Genomic DNA, 18457 nt, shown 5'->3' on the forward strand with positions numbered 1-18457 from the left:
CCCGGCCGGACACGTGGTGCCGCCGCCGCTCCCCGGGCGCCCGCCGCCGCCCCGCCACCTCCCTCACCTGCCGGACCCCCGGGTGACTCGTCCGGCCCGCCCGCCCGGTCTCGCCGCTGGCACTTCCCCCTAGCGCCGCGCGCCCCTCCCTCTCCGCTGAGCCCGACCCCAGGGGGCAGGCCGGGGCTGCGAGCACCTCCAGCCGGGAAGTGCCCGACCCCCTCACTTTGGCACCTGGAGTCTGGTTTGAAGGGGATGCACTTCTGATGGGAGAGCGGAAAAAAGCTGCGACGTCACTCAGGGCCAAAATGGAGAAAGTTTTTCCCTCGAGGCCCCTCCCTTCCATCCCTGCGGTTTTAAGTCAACATACGGCTCCCCACAATTACCTCGCCTGAGAGAGATGGGGCGGGTCCCCCTGCACCCGGACCCCAGCCAAGCCAATGCTGCAGGACTGACACAGCATCTCGTTCAGGGATCTCAACGGCCGATTCTCCTTGGGGAATTTGCATCAGAAGGACCAGGGAAAGAGCGATGAGGCCGCTTCCCAAGGGCTTGGGGAAGTCAGGCTGTTTTAAGCTCCAGGGCAGCCTTTTCTCCATCTCTGCCCTGCAGCGTCTGGGAATGAGCCCCAGGCACACTGCTAGGGGAAAGACACTACAGGTGAACCCAGAAACCCAGGTTCAAGTCACCACTCTACTTCCTCCCAGCTGAATGCCTTTACCTAAAGTTCTTGACCTCTCTGAACTTCAAGTTTATGCTCGTTAAATTGAGGGATAATAATAATATCTACCTCAAGGGTAGCTGTGAGGATTAAATGGCGAAAACAAAACAGCTGTACCCAGTTTATTGAACAGAATTTTACAAGGGGTCGTTAAGTCACGTCCAGGTCACCCCTTCAATATTTGCTGAAGCCTCTTACGTGACAGGCAGAAAAAGCGTTCCTGAGGCAGACAAGTTTGTTCAAAAAAGCTCAAAAACCTGTCCAACTGAGGAGTTAAAATAGAGATCATCAGCTGGGTCATGGGCCTTACTTGTGACACCTGCTATAGTTAATCTTATCTAGTGATGGAACTCAACATATATGATAACTTAGATGCCCTTCATTCAGAATTGGAGGATATTCTAAGCAGCAACGTGGACAGGAAACAGTCTGATCCTTACATCCCGCATTGTACATGGGAGAACTATAATCCTTGAAAATTGTATTTGAACCACCACCATCCCCATTTGTCTGCCCTCCAAACAGCATTTTTCTGAGTCCTCAAATCTCAAATCTAGGAATAAGCAGCGTGAGTCGAGAGAGAGCCTGAAATCAGAGGATTAGTGAAATCAATTTGCCTTTTTCCTAAAGCCCTAAGGAAATTTTATCCCATACATCTTCATGCCTTTTCAATCTACTTAGATTTCTTAAGCAGTGAGCTTGATAATCTTAGAATTCTTTATTTGGAGGGAGGGGGTGATTAATTCATACTTTGTATACCCACGCTATTTTAGATAAGGACTTCAGGAAAGTGATGGTCCAGGATGATTCCTACAATCTATTATTTCCAAAATTATAAGCCCAAGACACATACTATGACACAGGAATGGACTGTTAAGGACAAAAGATCCTTCTGAGTTCCCTGCTGAGAACTGAGAATTGAGTCTGGAGGCCTAAGAATAGAAACACCCCACACTGAGCTGTCCCAAACAGAACCTCAGAGTCATTCTTGATTTTTTCATCTCCCTCATGTGGCCCCCACATAGCAGAAACCACCAAGTCATCTCCATGCTACTGTAGTAATATCTTGAATCTGATTACTTTTGTCCACTGTTCAGCTCTACGATCTTCATTTAGAGTCTAAACCACAAACATCCCAGATTATTGCAATAGTGGTCTAACTGGAGTTGTCTTGCTTCCAATCTTGCTTCTTCTTCCTTTCTTGCCAGTTTTTAAATTTTTTCCACAAGGCCTTTCAGAACGGCTAAATCAAGCCATGTTTCTTCATTAAAACTCATTAATGACTTCTCTGTTGTCCTCCAAGTGGTATTCAAACTCCTGCATGTGGCACAGGAGTGATTGGTTTTGTTTACCTCTCTGATCTCATTTGTTGCCACTCCTTGTCCACCCATCCCTCTCTCCACCCATCCCTACCCCCCGCCCCTTAGCTACTCTGCCTCCCCATACACACGGATAACACTCAAACTGTAGCACTTTCAGTTCTTTGGAGGTATCATGTTTTCTTTTTCCTCCAGACTGTTCACAGGCTAGTCCCTTTGTCTAGAGCATTTCTTGCACCTCACTCTCCTTAATCCTATTCGACTCCTAAAGATACATAAGTTTCATTTTAGAGACAGCTTCTTCCAGGAAACCTCTCCTGAACCCCCAAGGTCAGTCCTTACATATTTCCAGGACACCTGTTTCTAATGTACCTCAGGAAAGCTGTTATGATCTTGTATCAGAGTTCCCTACTTATCTGTCTCCACCAGGGATCATAGACAGTACCCAGTACAGGTCCTGTCATACAGTGGGCACTCAACATACAACAGTCAAATGAACGAATGCGTGAATGACTGAATTCTATAACCCCATATGGGGGCCATCAGTACAGGATAAAGAAAATAGACACAACTTCTGTTTTGCAAATGACTCACGAAGCTGCTTCCAATATGTCTTTGTATTTGCTGATGGGGTGTGTGCCTAAAAAATCCAACATGTGTTCAGTGAAAGCTTTTACTGCGGAAGGGCAGGCAGTGAGAGGCTGTGTGGTAGCCCTGCTGTCACCATAGCAACCCTGCCGAGGGAAAGGCTGATGATTTAGTGTTCTAACGTCTCTTAGTTCTGTACTTTTGGAACCCAAGCCTGTTTTTCTGCTGTTCTAAAAGGCAAGTTTTACAAATGATAATACCTATGCTGCCTTTAATTTCACTCAAGTATTTCTCACGTCATTAAGAATAATGTCTTATAACATTTGGATTATACCATCAAAGAGATATAATCTAATATAGTATATTCATCTTTCATCTGCTTTAAAATATTCTCATGCATCATTTTCCATTTCTACTTACTTATTTTGTTGTCTCGTTTTGTAATTTTGTGGTTTTTCCTTTAGAAATGAATGTAATGCTGGTTTTTAGAGAATGTCAACTGCTTTAGAAGGCTAGAACCCTTCAAAATTATAAATAATATCCTTGCCCGGGACTTAGAAGGAATGGGAGATAGGGTGTTATAGACTGGGGGAAAACGAATGTGTACAGGTAATTATGCCCCCAAATTCGGGATATATTATCTAATTGTTTATGTGAAATTTACAATTAAATGAATAATATCTCTCATTTACACAAAACTTTGTATTTTCAGAGCTCTTTCACATATATAATCTCATTTGAGCCTCACAAAAATCCTGTGAGATGCATGTGGCCAATCCCTGAAATCAGATGTGATAAAGGACAGGTTTTTATCGATAGGGAACCCCCCCCCCAGACTGCAAACTTAACAGAAAAGATAATACATACAAATGCACTGCAAAGAGAAAACGTCTGCACCATACAACCGAGACCCATCGCAGCCGCCCACACCCGCTGTCTCTCACAGCTCACCTGCGTATGCTGAGGGCTTCTCCCGACTCAGTCAAGGCTGACAAAGCACCATCTCCTAATCCTGTCAGCTGTGCGAGCTAGCGCTGCCTTCTGTCTCAGTGACCCGATGTTGGGTGATCTGCACAGCAACAAGGAGCAGCTGACGTGCTTTACAACACGTCATGAGGAGAAGAAACTGCATTCTGGGGCATCCTGGGATTTTTTGTGGTGGGGTGGAGACCCATATTTTTCTCACCAGGGAGAGAGCTGCCCATTTTCCCTTAGAAGCATGTGTGAGTGATCAATCCTCCTCTTACTAAATGTGTGTTATTGTTAGTATATGGTTAACGGATTTTGATGTTGTAAAACTGTAATGAGTAGAATTCTGCAAGATCACTTCCTGAGGAGGGGGCCCAAAGAGTACCTGGGACAGAGGGGAGTGGGTAACCTGAGGCAAGGCCAGCTAGAACATCCAGTGGGTTCAGAGCGTGTCAGTTATCTCTGCCCTGCAAAGGAGTCTTCAGTCAGAGCCATCTTTCAGATGAAGAACAGGAATTAAGGGAAAGTCCAGGTAAACAGGCAGAGGCTGAGGGCTGGGAGTTTTAAAGGATGATATGGATACAGTCTTCCACTTGCCCGATGGGGGAGCAAACATGAGGTAGTCCTCCCCAAATGCCATCTGCTATTTGTGGCTTTTTGCCCATTTTTGAGAATAGAGGGAGATACTAGCTTAAAACATAAGGATGGTGAATGTATTGAACTAATTGGGAACACGTGGTTGAACAAGTACATGGATACTTACTGGGTCAGTAGGTTAGAATGCTTGAAACGAAGATGCTCTGGAAAGTATGAGTGTAAAGTTTGCCATCTGGATAGGAGAAACTGAGTCTTGACATCTAACTAATGAAAAGCTTCAACTGATTGGACAAGACAGCAAAATGTGTGGGTCTTATGGACTTGTAGAAAGGGCAAAGAAAGTTATCGGTAAGGTAGGCATAGGAAGGCCTAAATCCAGAGGCTGAAGTCTGGGCTGAGAGAAAATCACCTTCCATTCTTAGGAGACCAAGAGACCAGAAGCACGAGAAGCACAGGGTGGTTGAAAGCTGCCTGAGCCCAGTGGGATAGCTACCTAAAGAGAAGATGAGGCTGAGACTCCTCACACGCAGCAGGGGGAGAGCAGGTAGCCCAGGTTAGAGGCTCTGAAGGATTCATTCAGCATCCACATCAGTCTCGGTTTAGAAAAGAAATTTATAATCTGTGTTCTCAGAAAGGAGATCTGTGACTAGATTTGAGTTACATTAAGATAAATGAATCTGGGGGCGCCTGGGTGGCTCAGTCCTTAAGGGTCTGCCTTCGGCTCGGGTCATGATCCCAGGGTCCTGGAATCGACCCTGCATCAGGTTCCCTGCTCAGTAGGAAGCCTGCTTCTCCCTCTCCTACTCCCCCTGCTTGTGTTCCCTCTCTCACTGTCTCTCTCTCTCTCTGTTAAATAAATAAATAAATAAATAAATAAATAAATAAATAAATAAATAAATAAATAAATAAAAATAAAATCTTTTAAAAAAGAAGATAAATCTGTTCTCCATTTTATATTTATTTCCATGATTTTGTATTTGTTTTCTGCTCAACTTTCCAGTAAATGATCTTCTTATTATTACTTACTTATTTATTTTTTGTAATTTTGCCTTTATTTCTAACAAAAGATGAGAGGAGGGAGGATTTTGAGATTGTCTTCTAAAGGGGCAAGAGCGGTATTGCAAAATGGAGCAGAGCGCCCCTAGCGGCCAATTGCTATGACGGCAGCTGCAGGAGTCCAGGGGAAACCAAGCAGCACCAAGCCAGTTGGACTTAGGGAGTGCGGTGGGTGGAGGAGTTGCTTTATTTCCACTTTCTAGGTCATTGCTGTGAGCCCTCTTCCCTTATCACCTGAAATCCTGTGACCTAATGAGTAAATTTAGCCTCTGCTAAATTTCCAATACACTGCAGAAAAATCTGTAGAAAAATAAATCCAGAATTTGGGAACCTAGCCGATGTTCTTTCATCTGCCTGTGTATTCTTCAGCTATTTCTAGAATACTGTTTCATCAAAGAAGAAAAAAAGTACTTTTAAAAAAAGATAGCTTTAATGTTTTCTTTTTAAAGAATACAAAAACCATGTCATCAAAATTTTGGAAAAAAAAATATTCCTCATCATCTCATTGCCCTAACATCAATTATCCATACTCCTTCTGTTAGCATCTTTGTGTATTTGCTTTCAGGCTTATCTACTGTGCATCAAAAAAAGGACTGTTAAAATGAGAACAAAATTCTCACTTGGGGCCTCTTGATGCCATCACATCTGGCTATTTCTGGATGGCTGTGGTAAGCTCCCATGCCCATTGTTTTCCCAGAAGTTACCTCTTTTTTCCTCTGGTTGGGCAAGGATATGAGGCTCTTGGTCCTCCTTACCACTGTTGACAAACAGCTGGGGCTGCAGCCAGAGACTCAGAAGCTCAAGGGTAGCTTCCCAGGTTCCTGGCCCTAGTGTTTACTGGACCAGCCAAATGTTTCAGGAAGAGCTGCCAGTGGTATGTTAGAGAATAGCAAATTCAAGCTTGAGAAATAACTTCAACTCAGAGGCTGGTAGAAAAACGTCTGTGTCCCTTTCAAATAGAAGCCCAACTAGTAGCTTGCCATAATGTGATGCTGATTCAAGGGACCACAGCAAAGTGAAACGAGTTTCCAGAAGTGTGCAAAGATATCTGTACTAAAAAAAAGTAGTTTAATAAAGAACATGGATTCTCATATCCCACTGGCCTGGTGAGTACTTCTTTGCCTTCTTCTGACTGGGCAGCCTTAGACAATTTGCTAATCCCTCTAGGACTCAGCATATGATAAGTGCATGTTAACTAAAAGAAGAAGGAAGGAAGAAAAAATGGAAGGAAAGAAGGAAGGAAGGAAGAAAGGAAGGAATAAAAGTTGGTTGGTTGGAAGGTTATTTTGTACCAATTAATGTGTTTGGGAAAATTAACTTCTCTGATCCTCACTTTCTCACCTATAAAATGGACTTAACAGTAATTACTTCATAATACTGTTGTAAGGATTAGATAAGAATATATGCAAAGCCTATCGTTTATGTTGGGCACATGGTAGAGCTTAATAGATACCCTCTCTTCCTCAGGATCAACCAACATTTCTACCTCCAGCTTGCTTTTTTTCATAGTCTCCTTATCCTGAAGATTTTTATTTTAACTTTTATTAAAGGGAAACATTAAGTTTTTTCCCAGGTGACTTTAGAGTTCCTTTCTCTTCTTCTCTCCTGTCCTTTTCTGTCTCCTCTCCCCCTTCCCTCCCTTTCCTTGACCTTCTCCCTGACACCCCGCAACCCTTCTTTTTACTTTGAGAGACCTGCTGCCCTGCATACTGGCCTATGATGGATACAGAGAGAAGCTTTAGGCTTCCCCTTGAATCTTTACTGTTTGACTGTAACCTTCTGGAAGAAAGGGGTTTGTCTCAGAGTTTTGATTACCTAATACAGGATCAAGCACATACCTGATGCTTCAATCAATATTTTAATTAGCAGTATTAGTTAAAATTTCAAGAACACCATGTTATACTGCCACCTATTGGTTCATTAGTGAATTTTTCTCCTGACAGGTAAAGTTTGTTCTTTTGGTTTGCAGCTGTCAGTATTCATAAAAAACTTTAACAGGGTCCTTATTCAAACTCTCATCACTTTCAGAAAATTTTCTAAGTTTAAGGCTACACATAACTGAATACCAATGACTAGACTCAATATTCAGTGGGTGTGTGATAATAAGTACACGCTTTGTAGTATGATAGACAATGGTTTAGAATGCTTTTCTTCTCTTTATCTCCTGAGCCACTGTAGTAGACAAGCAAAGTAAGTCATATTTGTAAGTCATATTAAGATAGTCCCTACTGTCTGTATTTCCAGATCTATTTCTTAAATTATTAGACTCTATATTTTTTTGAGCAGTTTTAGGTTTGCAGAAAAATTAAGCAGAAAGTATAGAGTTGCTATACATTCTTTCAAAGATAAAAAAAAATAGATCTTATAATTTTGGACACAACCCGTTCCCTTTTTCTTCCTTTGGACACAATCCATCCCTAATCAAACACCAGTTCTGAAGAAAGTGCAAGTAAGTGCCTATCAAATGGACCTACACCCCTTACTTCTTCCCTGCCCTTCTCTATACCCTCTACTTGTTTGGTTTGCCTCCAAGATCTTCTAACTTCATGGCGGACTCAAGGCCAAGACTTCTGGACCTTTCTTGGTCTGAACAGCACTACCTCTCCTCTGTCCTGAAGCCGAGCTTCAGGTAAGCCCCACGTACCTGCAGGTGGATGACACTTGCTCTCCAGCTGCAGTGGGACCTCAGTACTGCCTGGCAATCATTGTATGCCCCTTTGTCAGCATGCTCTCCTATTCTCCACAGGGTCTACCTGAAACTCCCACACTTCAAATCTACCAGCCTACCAACTTCACCTTCACGCTATGCCATGCCCTTACCTCCTGATTGACAGATGAAATAAAGGCTATTAAGAGAACTCAATCTCTTGCCTCCAAACCTACAAATTTATCTGCTTCCATCCCATCCTATTTCTAGTCCTTTAGAATGGAAGTTATCCCTCTACTGTACAAAGGTAATTCCTTTACTTGGGCTTTGGATCCCACCCTTTGTACCTCTTAAAGAAAGTTGTCCTATCAGTTAGTCCTTCTAAGACTCCAGGTTTCTATTTCTTTATCTGTAAAATGGAATAACCACAGTACCTATCTCATAAGGTTACTGTGAACATCAGAAGAGTTAACATATGTGAAGAACTTGGAAGACTGTCTAGTATATATCAAACACTTAAGAAGTGTTCGCTGTGATTATTAGCTATTTCTTTTTTGTTGTTGTTGTTAACTTTAACTTACTTTTCTATCAGAGAGTTCACATCATCATTTAAACATGCTGAGTCCTTTCCCAACTAAATAAATGACTCAAACTCTCATATCTCTTTAGTACTACCCAGTGGCTTCTCCCCATTCATCACCAAACTTCTGAAAAGGAATCTATGTTCACATATCTTGCACTCTTCCTGCCCCTTCACCCAACCCAATCCACTCATGTACGTGCACCCACAATTCTATCAAGAGCTCAGGCCCAAAGTCAAAAATTACCTCCATATGGTTTAGTCTAATGACTAGTTTTTATCTTAATCTCGACCTCTCATCAACCTTTGAGATAAACATTCCCATACTTCTGAACATTGCTTTCCTTTTGTAACTCAGCCTTCCTGTTTTTTCCTCCTTCGCTGTATCCTTTCTGGACATTCCTTAAGTGTTCATGTTCCTCAGTTTCTAGCCTTGACCCTCTCATGTTTTCATCTTACCTTCCCTCCCTAGGTAATATCTTTATTTTAATTGCTTCAATTACTACCCATAGGCAGATCTTCCATAATTCTATAAATTCACATCATCTCTATTCCCTGATTATGCCATAATCCATCCAGATATCTCGACTTTCATATCCCGTAGGGTCCACAAACACACTATATTCCAAACTGAATCTATCATAGTTCCTCTAAAAGCTCATATTCCTTCTGTGTTCTCTAAGTTAATAAATGCTACTGTCTTACAGATCTGGGAAGCTGGGTGACATTTGGAGATATCTCTCTCCTTCACCTTTACAACTAATTGGAACCTAAGTCATATCTGTTCTGCCTCTTAATTATCTTTAAAACATGTTCATTTCGTTGCATATCTTCCTGCCTGGATTTCTAATCTGGCCTACAGATTTGTTCCCCTTCAGTACAGTAGACAGAATGATCTCTTTAAAGTGCAAATTTGTCCACCCTCCACTCCATCCTGCATTTCCCTGCCCCAGTGGAAGACCTTCAGTGTTCACCATTGCCTTGAAGATAACATTCATACACTAACATATGGTTTACAAGGTCTCTCATGATTTTTTTCCTTTGACTTTCACAAATGCTGTTTCTTCTACCTAGAACACTTCTAATCTCCAACCTCCACCTCCAACCACCACCACCATCAGGTTCCTACTGCCCTCCAGACAGACTCCCTGGAAAATATGACTTGTAAGAGTCATGAATTTACTCCAGTCTTCGAGTGTGAATTAGAAGAGAATAATTTCTGGCTTTGAAAATGCTCCCTAATGAATATGGACACCTTGATCCCCAAACCAGGCAAAGACCCCCTCAAAAAGGAGAATTACAGACCGATTTCTCTAATGAATATGGATGCCAAAATCCTCAACAAGATCCTTGCTAATAGAATCCAACAGTACATTAAAAGGATTATCCATCATGACCAAGTGGGATTCATACCTGGGATGCAAGCATGGTTCAACACTCGCAAATCAATCAATGTGATACATCATATCAACAAGAAAAGACTCAAGAACCATATGATCCTCTCAATTGATGCAGAAAAAGCATTTGACAAAATACAGCATCCTTTCCTGATTAAAACCCTTCAGAGTGTAGGAATAGAGGGTACATTTCTCAATCTCATAAAAGCCATCTATGAAAAGCCTACTGCAAGCATTATTCTCAATGGGGAAAAGCTGGAAGCCTTTCCCTTAAGATCAGGAACACGACAAGGATGCCCACTCTCGCCACTATTATTCAACATAGTACTAGAAGTCCTTGCAACAGCAATCAGAAGACAAAAAGGGATCAAAGGTATCCAAATCGGCAAAGAAGAAGTCAAACTGTCTCTCTTTGCAGATGACATGATACTCTATATGGAAAACCCAAAGGAATCCACTCCCAAACTATTAGAAGTTATAGAACAATTCAGTAAGGTGGCAGGATACAAAATCAATGCCCAGAAATCAGTTGCATTTCTATACACGAATAACGAGACTGAAGAAAGAGAAATTAGGGAATCCATCCCATTTACAATAACACCAAAAACCATGCGTTACCTTGGAATTAACTTAACCAGAGACGTAAAGGACCTATATGCTAGAAACTATAGATCACTTTTGAAAGATATTGAGGAAGACATAAAAAGATGGAAAAATATTCCATGCTCATGGATTGGAAGAATTAACATAGTTAAAATGTCCATACTACCCAGAGCAATCTACACTTTCAATGCTATCCCGATCAAAATACCGAGGACATTTTTCAAAGAACTGGAACAAATAGTCCTTAAATTTGTATGGAACCAGAAAAGGCCCCGAATCTCCAAGGAACTGTTGAAAAGGAAAAACAAAGCTGGGGGCATCACAATGCCGGATTTCGAGCTGTACTACAAAGCTGTGATCACAAAGACAGCATGGTACTGGCACAAAAACAGACACATCGACCAATGGAACAGAATAGAGAACCCAGAAATGGACCCTCGGCTCTTTGGGCAACTAATCTTTGATAAAGCAGGAAAAAACATCCGGTGGAAAAAAGACAGTCTCTTCAATAAATGGTGCTGGGAAAATTGGACAGCTACATGCAAAAGAATGAAACTTGACCACTCTCTCACACCATACACAAAAATAAACTCCAAATGGATGAAAGACCTCAATGTGAGACAGGAATCCATCAAAATTCTAGAGGAGAACATAGGCAACAACTTCTATGACATCGGCCAGAGCAACCTTTTTCACGACACATCTCCAAAGGCAAGAGAAATAAAAGATAAAATGAACTTATGGGACTTTATCAGGATAAAGAGCTTCTGCACAGCCAAGGAAACAGTCAAAAAAACTAAGAGACAGCCCACGGAATGGGAGAATATATTTGCAAAGGACACCACAGATAAAGGACTGGTATCCAAGATCTACAAAGAACTTCTCAAACTCAATACACGAGAAACAAATAAACAAATCATAAAATGGGCAGAAGATATGAACAGACACTTTTCCAATGAAGACATACAAATGGCTAACAGACACATGAAAAAATGTTCAAAATCATTAGCCATCAGGGAAATTCAAATCAAAACCACACTGAGATACCACCTTACGCCAGTTAGAATGGCAAAGATAGACAAGGCAAGAAACAACAATTGTTGGAGAGGATGTGGAGAAAGGGGATCCCTCCTACATTGTTGGTGGGAATGCAAGTTGGTACAGCCACTCTGGAAAACAGTGTGGAGGTCCCTTAAAAAGTTAAAAATTGAACTACCCTATGACCCAGCCATTGCACTACTGGGTGTTTACCCCAAAGATACAGACGTAGTAAAGAGAAGGGCCATATGCACCCCAATGTTCATAGCTGCATTGTCCACAATAGCCAAATCATGGAAGGAGCCGAGATGCCCTTCAACAGATGACTGGATTAAGAAGCTGTGGTCCATATATACAATGGAATATTACTCAGCTATCAGAAAGAACGAATTCTCAACATTTGCTGCAACATGGACGGCACTGGAGGAGATAATGCTAAGTGAAATAAGTCAAGCAGGAGAAAGACAATTATCATATGATTTCTCTCATCTATGGAACATAAGAACTAGGATGATCGGTAGGGGAAGAAAGGGATGAAGAAAGGGGGAGTAATCAGAAGGGGGAATGAAACATGAGAGACTATGGACTCTGAGAAACAAACTGAGGGCCTCAGAGGGGAGGGGGGTGGGGGAATGGGATAGACCGGTGACGGGTAGTAAGGAGGGCATGTATTACATGGTGCACTGGGTGTTATATGCAAGTAATGAATCATGAACTTTACATTGGAACCCGGGGATGTACTATATGGTGACTAACATAATATAATAAAAAATCATTAAAAAATGCTTTCTGTTGTAACTGTAGGGGTGTATAGTATTAGGGAAAGGTAAAGTGATATTAAAGATAAGATGAACACAGAAGCTGTGTTAGCTTTTGGGCTAATAACATGAATTGAAGAGCAATTCAAAAGAATTTTTTAGTGATCAAGTGAAATAATGACTTCCAAATTGGTGTAACTTGAAAAGCTTCTGCCAGAGAAAATACATACGTTTCATCCTATTTATTATAAAATATTAATCTTAGCTTCATTATTCTAATAGACTCACTTCTCTTGAGTGAGAATTCAAAGAATGCTCTTTGAAAAAGTATTCCCATGACTCCTCGTTATAGTTTTTCCTCCTGTTTTCCCCTACCACCTATTTGACTTTTAGTATTAAAATAGAAAACAACTCTAGAGGAGGATTTAATTTTTAAAAAGACACTGGCATTTATATTTTTAAATACTCATATGGTTGCACTGCTGTATTTTTTGTTATAATAAATTCAAGAAAATGTTTAACTTATCAATTGTATACATTACTTCAGTAGATCTATTCTGAAACTTGGAAAATTTATAATAAATAGTTACTGGGGCAAGACAATATTAGAACACTCCACACTACCAACTATTTTTTTTAAAAGATTTTATTTATTTGAGAGAGAAAGAGAGAACACAGAGGGAGAGTGAGAAGGAGAAGCAGGCTCCCTGCTGAGCAGAGAGCCCCACGCAGGGCTTGCTCCCAGGACCCCGAGATCATGACATGAGCCGAAGGCAAGAGCTCAACTGACTGAGCCATCCAGGCACCCCACTACCAACCCTTTTTAAATACAATTGAGAGCAGCCGATTTCCTAATTCTTGAGATGCTAAGTACAGAAGTGTGAGTTTGTTAACACCAATATGCTTGCATATCTCATAGTAAACACCTGTAACTTCTACATATAAATTACTATTCTTTTTCTGCCTATGTTAAGGCCATAGTTCTTTGCATAGAGTTCTAAATTCAGAAAAATCTCTATGAAAGGACTATGAAATGTTGCAAATGGGGAATAAATACAGACTTAAGAATCTTCTGTTTTTCATTTTTGGCTTTTAATTATGTAATAATAGATATATGAAATGATATATTTTTTAAATATCATAATGGAGATGAAGCAAATAATAATTAGGCAGTTTCTGTAGTGCTCAACTAAAAACTGCCTTGCAGAATTATACTTTCATTGCCACAAATCCTATTCTGTGAATTCCAGACTATTTACAACTAACCGATTTTATTTATTCAACAAATATTAACTGAGACTTTCCTTGGTAGGTACCAAGAACTCTGGTAAATATTAGGGGACATTTAAGTAGCTTGGCTTGGTAGTAGGAATAGGTGTGATTTTTAAATTGTACTCTGTGCCCTCAGCGGTGTTTGGACATGTTTTATGGCCATGGAGAATAGAAGCAGAATAATGAACTCCACCCAACTATTAAGGAATGCTGCATCCTTTTGGGCAATTTCTAAATAATAACAAAAATATGATCATTTTAACACTTATAGGATAATGGCATCACCTACTTAATATAATAACGTCAAAGGGCTCCTGGGTGGCTCAGTCAGTTAAACATCTGACTCTTGGTCTCAGCTCAGATCATGATCTCAGGGTTCTGAGATCGAGCCCTGCATTGGGTTCTGTACTCAGCACAAAGTCCACTTGTCCCTCTCTCTCTGCTCCCCCTCCTACTCTGCTCTCTCGAATACATAAATAAAAAATATTTTAAAAATGCTAATAACTTCAATGTTTACCTTTAAACTACATTTGTAGAGTGAAAAAAATGCAAACATAAACATGACAAAAGAATACTATTTATTAATACAGGACATATGTGTATTTATTTCTTCATAATTAAGAAATGTGGTCAAGTGAAAATCAAACAAGCAAGTCTTTCCCTTGGCTGAATCCCTTGAATTCCTTTTCCATAGAGCGCTACTGTTTCTATAAACATTAAAAACTAAATAGACACACAACAACCCCTTAATGATAAAAAATGTACTCACTTCTTCATTCTGTTTTGCTAGAGTAGCTCTATTATTACACTTTACTACAAACCAGTCACTTCTCCACAATTTACAAATAGAACCAGGGAGAATGGTGATTTACAGAGGGAGTTTGAGTAGAAAAATTTCTTTTTAATTGTAAGAATATGGTTCTCCTTCAAAACTGAGGTTTTCTGAGGGTCTTTTGCCAAAAGGTTCATTTGCTTATTCTGGTGAGCGTTAGTAAGGAAAGGTCGACAGCAGGTCTGCAGTTACATAGTCCTGACACTGGGCCTTCTGCAGAGATGGGCATTAGATATTCAAGGCCCTTCTCGAGCATTTTATTCCTGTAACCTGACTTCATCCTTTCCTCTCCACTGTTGCCATTGAAACTGGAAATGACTGCAGAATACAAATCATATGATAAATATTTGGGAATTTGTCTTTGTAGTTTTTCACTGTCACTGCCAAATTTCTGGCCTAGAGAGCTGTGGGAGGCTTTTCAACCTGAAACCTTTGAGCAATCCCAATCTCTAGCCAACTGGGAAGCATCCACATGATTTAATTGTAGTAGCCCTTCAAAGGGATTAATAAACACTTCGACGTCTTTGACTGCATATTTAAGGCTTGCCTGTTTGTGGCTCATAGTTTTATATCCAATAATTTTAATTTTTTAAAAGATTTTATTTATTTATTTGACAGAGATAGAGACAGCCAGCGAGAGAGGGAACACAAGCAGGGGGGATGGGAGAGGAAGAAGCAGGCTTATAGCAGAAGAGCCTGATGTGGGGCTCAATCCCATAACGTCGGGATCACGCCCTGAGCAGAAGGCAGACGCCCAACCGCTGTGCCACCCAGGTGCCCCTATATCCGATAATTTTAAACACTGAGATGCAGCTTCCTTATGGAGCCCTCTAAAACGTGATACACACAATTTTGAATTGCATTAGTATAAATGAGGACTCTTTCCCTAAAAGTTTTAATCACAATGCTATCCCCCATTTAGTCTGATCCTACTGAAAGATGCTACTTTTGGGTTTCTTACTGCATTCATTGGTAAATCAATGAGTGCACCATATAAGATCCCTTTCTTGATTCTCGGGGGTAAGGCAGCACTTCTCAAGAAATGATGTGACAAAGAGCCAATCACACTGTCCCTCTGGAAGGCAGCGCTATTTGGAGAATAGGTCTAATATATCAATGATAAGTAGAAAATGTTGGACAAATTTTAGACTAGTCAATATCTTCAGGCAGGCCTGGATTCTCACTTGTAGGACTGGACTTGTGATCTCAATGACCATGATTTTAAACTGAGGCACTGGGGTGCCTGGGTGGCTCCGTTGGTTAAGCACCTCTTGGTTTCAGCTCAGGTCATGATCTCATGGGTCATGAGATCAAGCCCTGCATCGGGCTCTGTGCTCAGCAAAGAGTCTGCTTGAGATTCTCTCCCTCTGCCTCTCTCCCCACTCATGTGTGAATTCTTTCTCAAAATAAATGAATAAATCTTTAAAAAAATAAACTGAGGCACTAACACAGGAAATAGGGGCTTTGCCTGCTCTGTTTTTCTATGTTGTAACTAGTGAATCCCATCTGCTTTTTTTAGTGTTATTAGTCTTCCACAAATTCTGCTGAAGTCTTCAATGTACAAAGACAAACAGGGGCTATTTGATGTAAGTTATAAAGAGAAGTGTGGGAAAAATGTCAACAAAGCCAGTGTTTTCAATGTGTTCACAGCTGCTAGCTCTCTAAGTGGTAAAGACAAGGTATTGAAACTAGGAATGGCATTTCCTGCTTGAGCAGGTCAGTAACTTCTCTTTTCATTTAGAAATTAGAGCTAATAGCGTCACCCATTACACTAATACATTTGTTTTTGTATCTACTCCAAGTTCTGAGACTGTGTTAAGAATTACTCTTCAAACCTTCTGTATTCATCTACTTGGCCTCTTTTAAGCTCAGTAATTTAACATTTGGCAAGGGAGTCTTACCCATATAGAACATACACTTCATTTCAAAGGCATTAGCCCTTGCGTTTTCAGACCAACTAATAAGGATGGAAAAGTACTGGGTTTGCTGAACAGTGATCATTAGGTCATGTCTGACGGCTTTTCCAATGATGTGGGTGAGCCTTATGTTTACTTTCAGCAAGGTAGTCTTGTCCCAAGTCTGCTTGCTTCATGATGGACTTCTAGTTGGGCAACGAGAGAAAATTAGCCAAGGGAATTTCCAGTTGGGCTTTTGTATGGGCAATAGCAAACAACGTGACAATCCGCTGCGTTGTTTGCCCCAGCACCTGTAAGGCTTCTATTCATGACTGTCAAACTGAAGTTCTCCAGTGTAACAGAGTAGGGACTTTTCAAAGCTGATAGCTCTTTGTTGCAATCACTGCCTACGTCCTTACTTACGCTGTCTTTTTCAATGAGGAACCCAGAATGTTGTTGACAAAAGCAGCACTGTATTTCACAGTAGCTCAATCTGAATTTTTTCTTTTGTACAGAAAACAATACATTTTACCAACCATAGCTCCATTGCCAGGTTCACAGGGGATCTTGACTCCTGCCTGCCATGTTTAAACTCCTCCCATACTAAGTGCCATTCTGTTATTCCCATCTACTGTTCTTCACTTACTTCTTCTCCCAAATCTTATAGCCCTTTTGCAGTATCCTGTAAATAGGTGCAATCTAGTGACTGTCAGTAGGAGAAGGGAGAAATATATATTTATTATTATTAATTTGTTTTAGAAACAGAGGTGGGTGTTCTTGTAAAACTGTTTCACAAGTCACTTTTAAAAAAATTATGCTGCTAAGATCCTAAGTACATCTGTCATGTGAAAACACAAATGCTGCATGGAAAGGACAAAGAAGTTAATTTTGCTCCTGTATCAACCTGAATGTTTATGAATCAAGCAGCCAATTAGCCAATTAGCCAAATAGCTCTGCTGAAATGACTAAAATAGACCGAATTCTGAGCCATTTTGTGACAATATCCATTTGGCTTCATTTATTTCAATAAGAAGTATATAGAAAGGTATCTTTCCACACTGATTTTGAGTTTAAAGTAAAACCAAAACCATAATTTTTGTTTGCAAATCAGAAAGTAAAAGTTCTTTTTCTTGATAGGCTAGGAAGAAAGCTGGTCCACAGTTATTTATAAATTCTTTAACTTTTTCCCATTGACAGTTATAATAAATGGCTTCCATCAGAACTACGGTAGAGGTTACAAGTTATTTTAACAACTGTTTAATTACTTATATATATAGGAAAGATAAGTATATCAGACACTTTCTGGACTGTGTACTTGACTATGTCAAGATTGTGTCTTATTTCAAATAATCCAGTTGAGGTTCCCAGCTATTGTCTGATATCTGAATATTCACACATAACCATTTTTCAAAGCTAAGGTTTATTTTCTATGGGTCAAATGAGAATATATTTCCAAGTGTAGCATGGCCAGCCTATTTGTGAGATTATCTGCCCAAGCATAGGAAAATCTTTAATTCAAGGCTAAGGAAAACAATAAAATGATCAACAGGAAAAAACAGAAATTAAAAATAAGATAAAAGCAATAATCTAAATAAAAATAAAATAAGACATTTTAAGTGATATTATTTTCTACTCGCCTGACAAGGATTAGTAAATATTTTTGACATTATCATTTCACTCTAATCTCCAAATTATTTCTCACTGAGCAAATGTTTATTGAGAAATTCTGACTCTGTCACTACTTTAAATTTTGATAAATAAAAGGGAGGTACTCATTTAACATTGAGAGGAACTGAAAAAGACATGAATTTCTGGGTATTCTCAAAGGAAATTTTGGAAACATAGAGACTATAGATCCATCCATATACAAATTTATAGAGGCTTACTCTGAGAATAATTACAAAATTCTCGACATCATATCCCAAGAACCATGAGATAAAACAGGAGAAGGCTGAAGCTAAAGTGATTAAAAGGAGAAAGGGAAAATGAAATGGTAAAAAAAAAAAAAAAATGAGGATGTTGCATGAAGCGACTAAATCTCCAAGGCCTCTAATCCAGAAAGGAAAAGACCCAAGTGTGTTTTGGACAGAAGTGTGCAGCTACAGTGCTCTCAGACTCGTCTACTCAGCAGGTGCTAGAAGAGGACAATTGAGCAAGCACACTCTTCTTCTTTTTTTTTTTTTTT

General features: G+C 40.2%; 1 protein-coding gene across 14 annotated transcripts in view; it reads right to left on the reverse strand.

The window, feature by feature from the left end:
* Nucleotides 1–18457, reverse strand: part of SYBU (syntabulin) — a 120247-nt gene that overhangs the window by 74795 nt on the left and 26995 nt on the right. For 3 of the 14 annotated variants that reach the window (XM_034668498.1, XM_034668494.1, XM_034668503.1), the window contains exon 1: nucleotides 68–217. The exons of 3 other annotated variants lie outside the window; for them this stretch is intronic. Coding sequence is in view for 1 of the 11 variants with exons in the window: in XM_034668501.1 (XP_034524392.1) it covers nucleotides 235–346 (112 nt within the window). In the remaining 10 variants the exon portion in view is untranslated. 8 more of the 14 variants (XM_034668499.1, XM_034668493.1, XM_034668491.1 and 5 more) reach the window with 7 other exon arrangements.

The sequence above is a fragment of the Ailuropoda melanoleuca genome, chromosome 9 (assembly GCF_002007445.2).
Source record: "Ailuropoda melanoleuca isolate Jingjing chromosome 9, ASM200744v2, whole genome shotgun sequence".
Taxonomy (NCBI): Eukaryota; Metazoa; Chordata; class Mammalia; order Carnivora; family Ursidae; genus Ailuropoda; species Ailuropoda melanoleuca.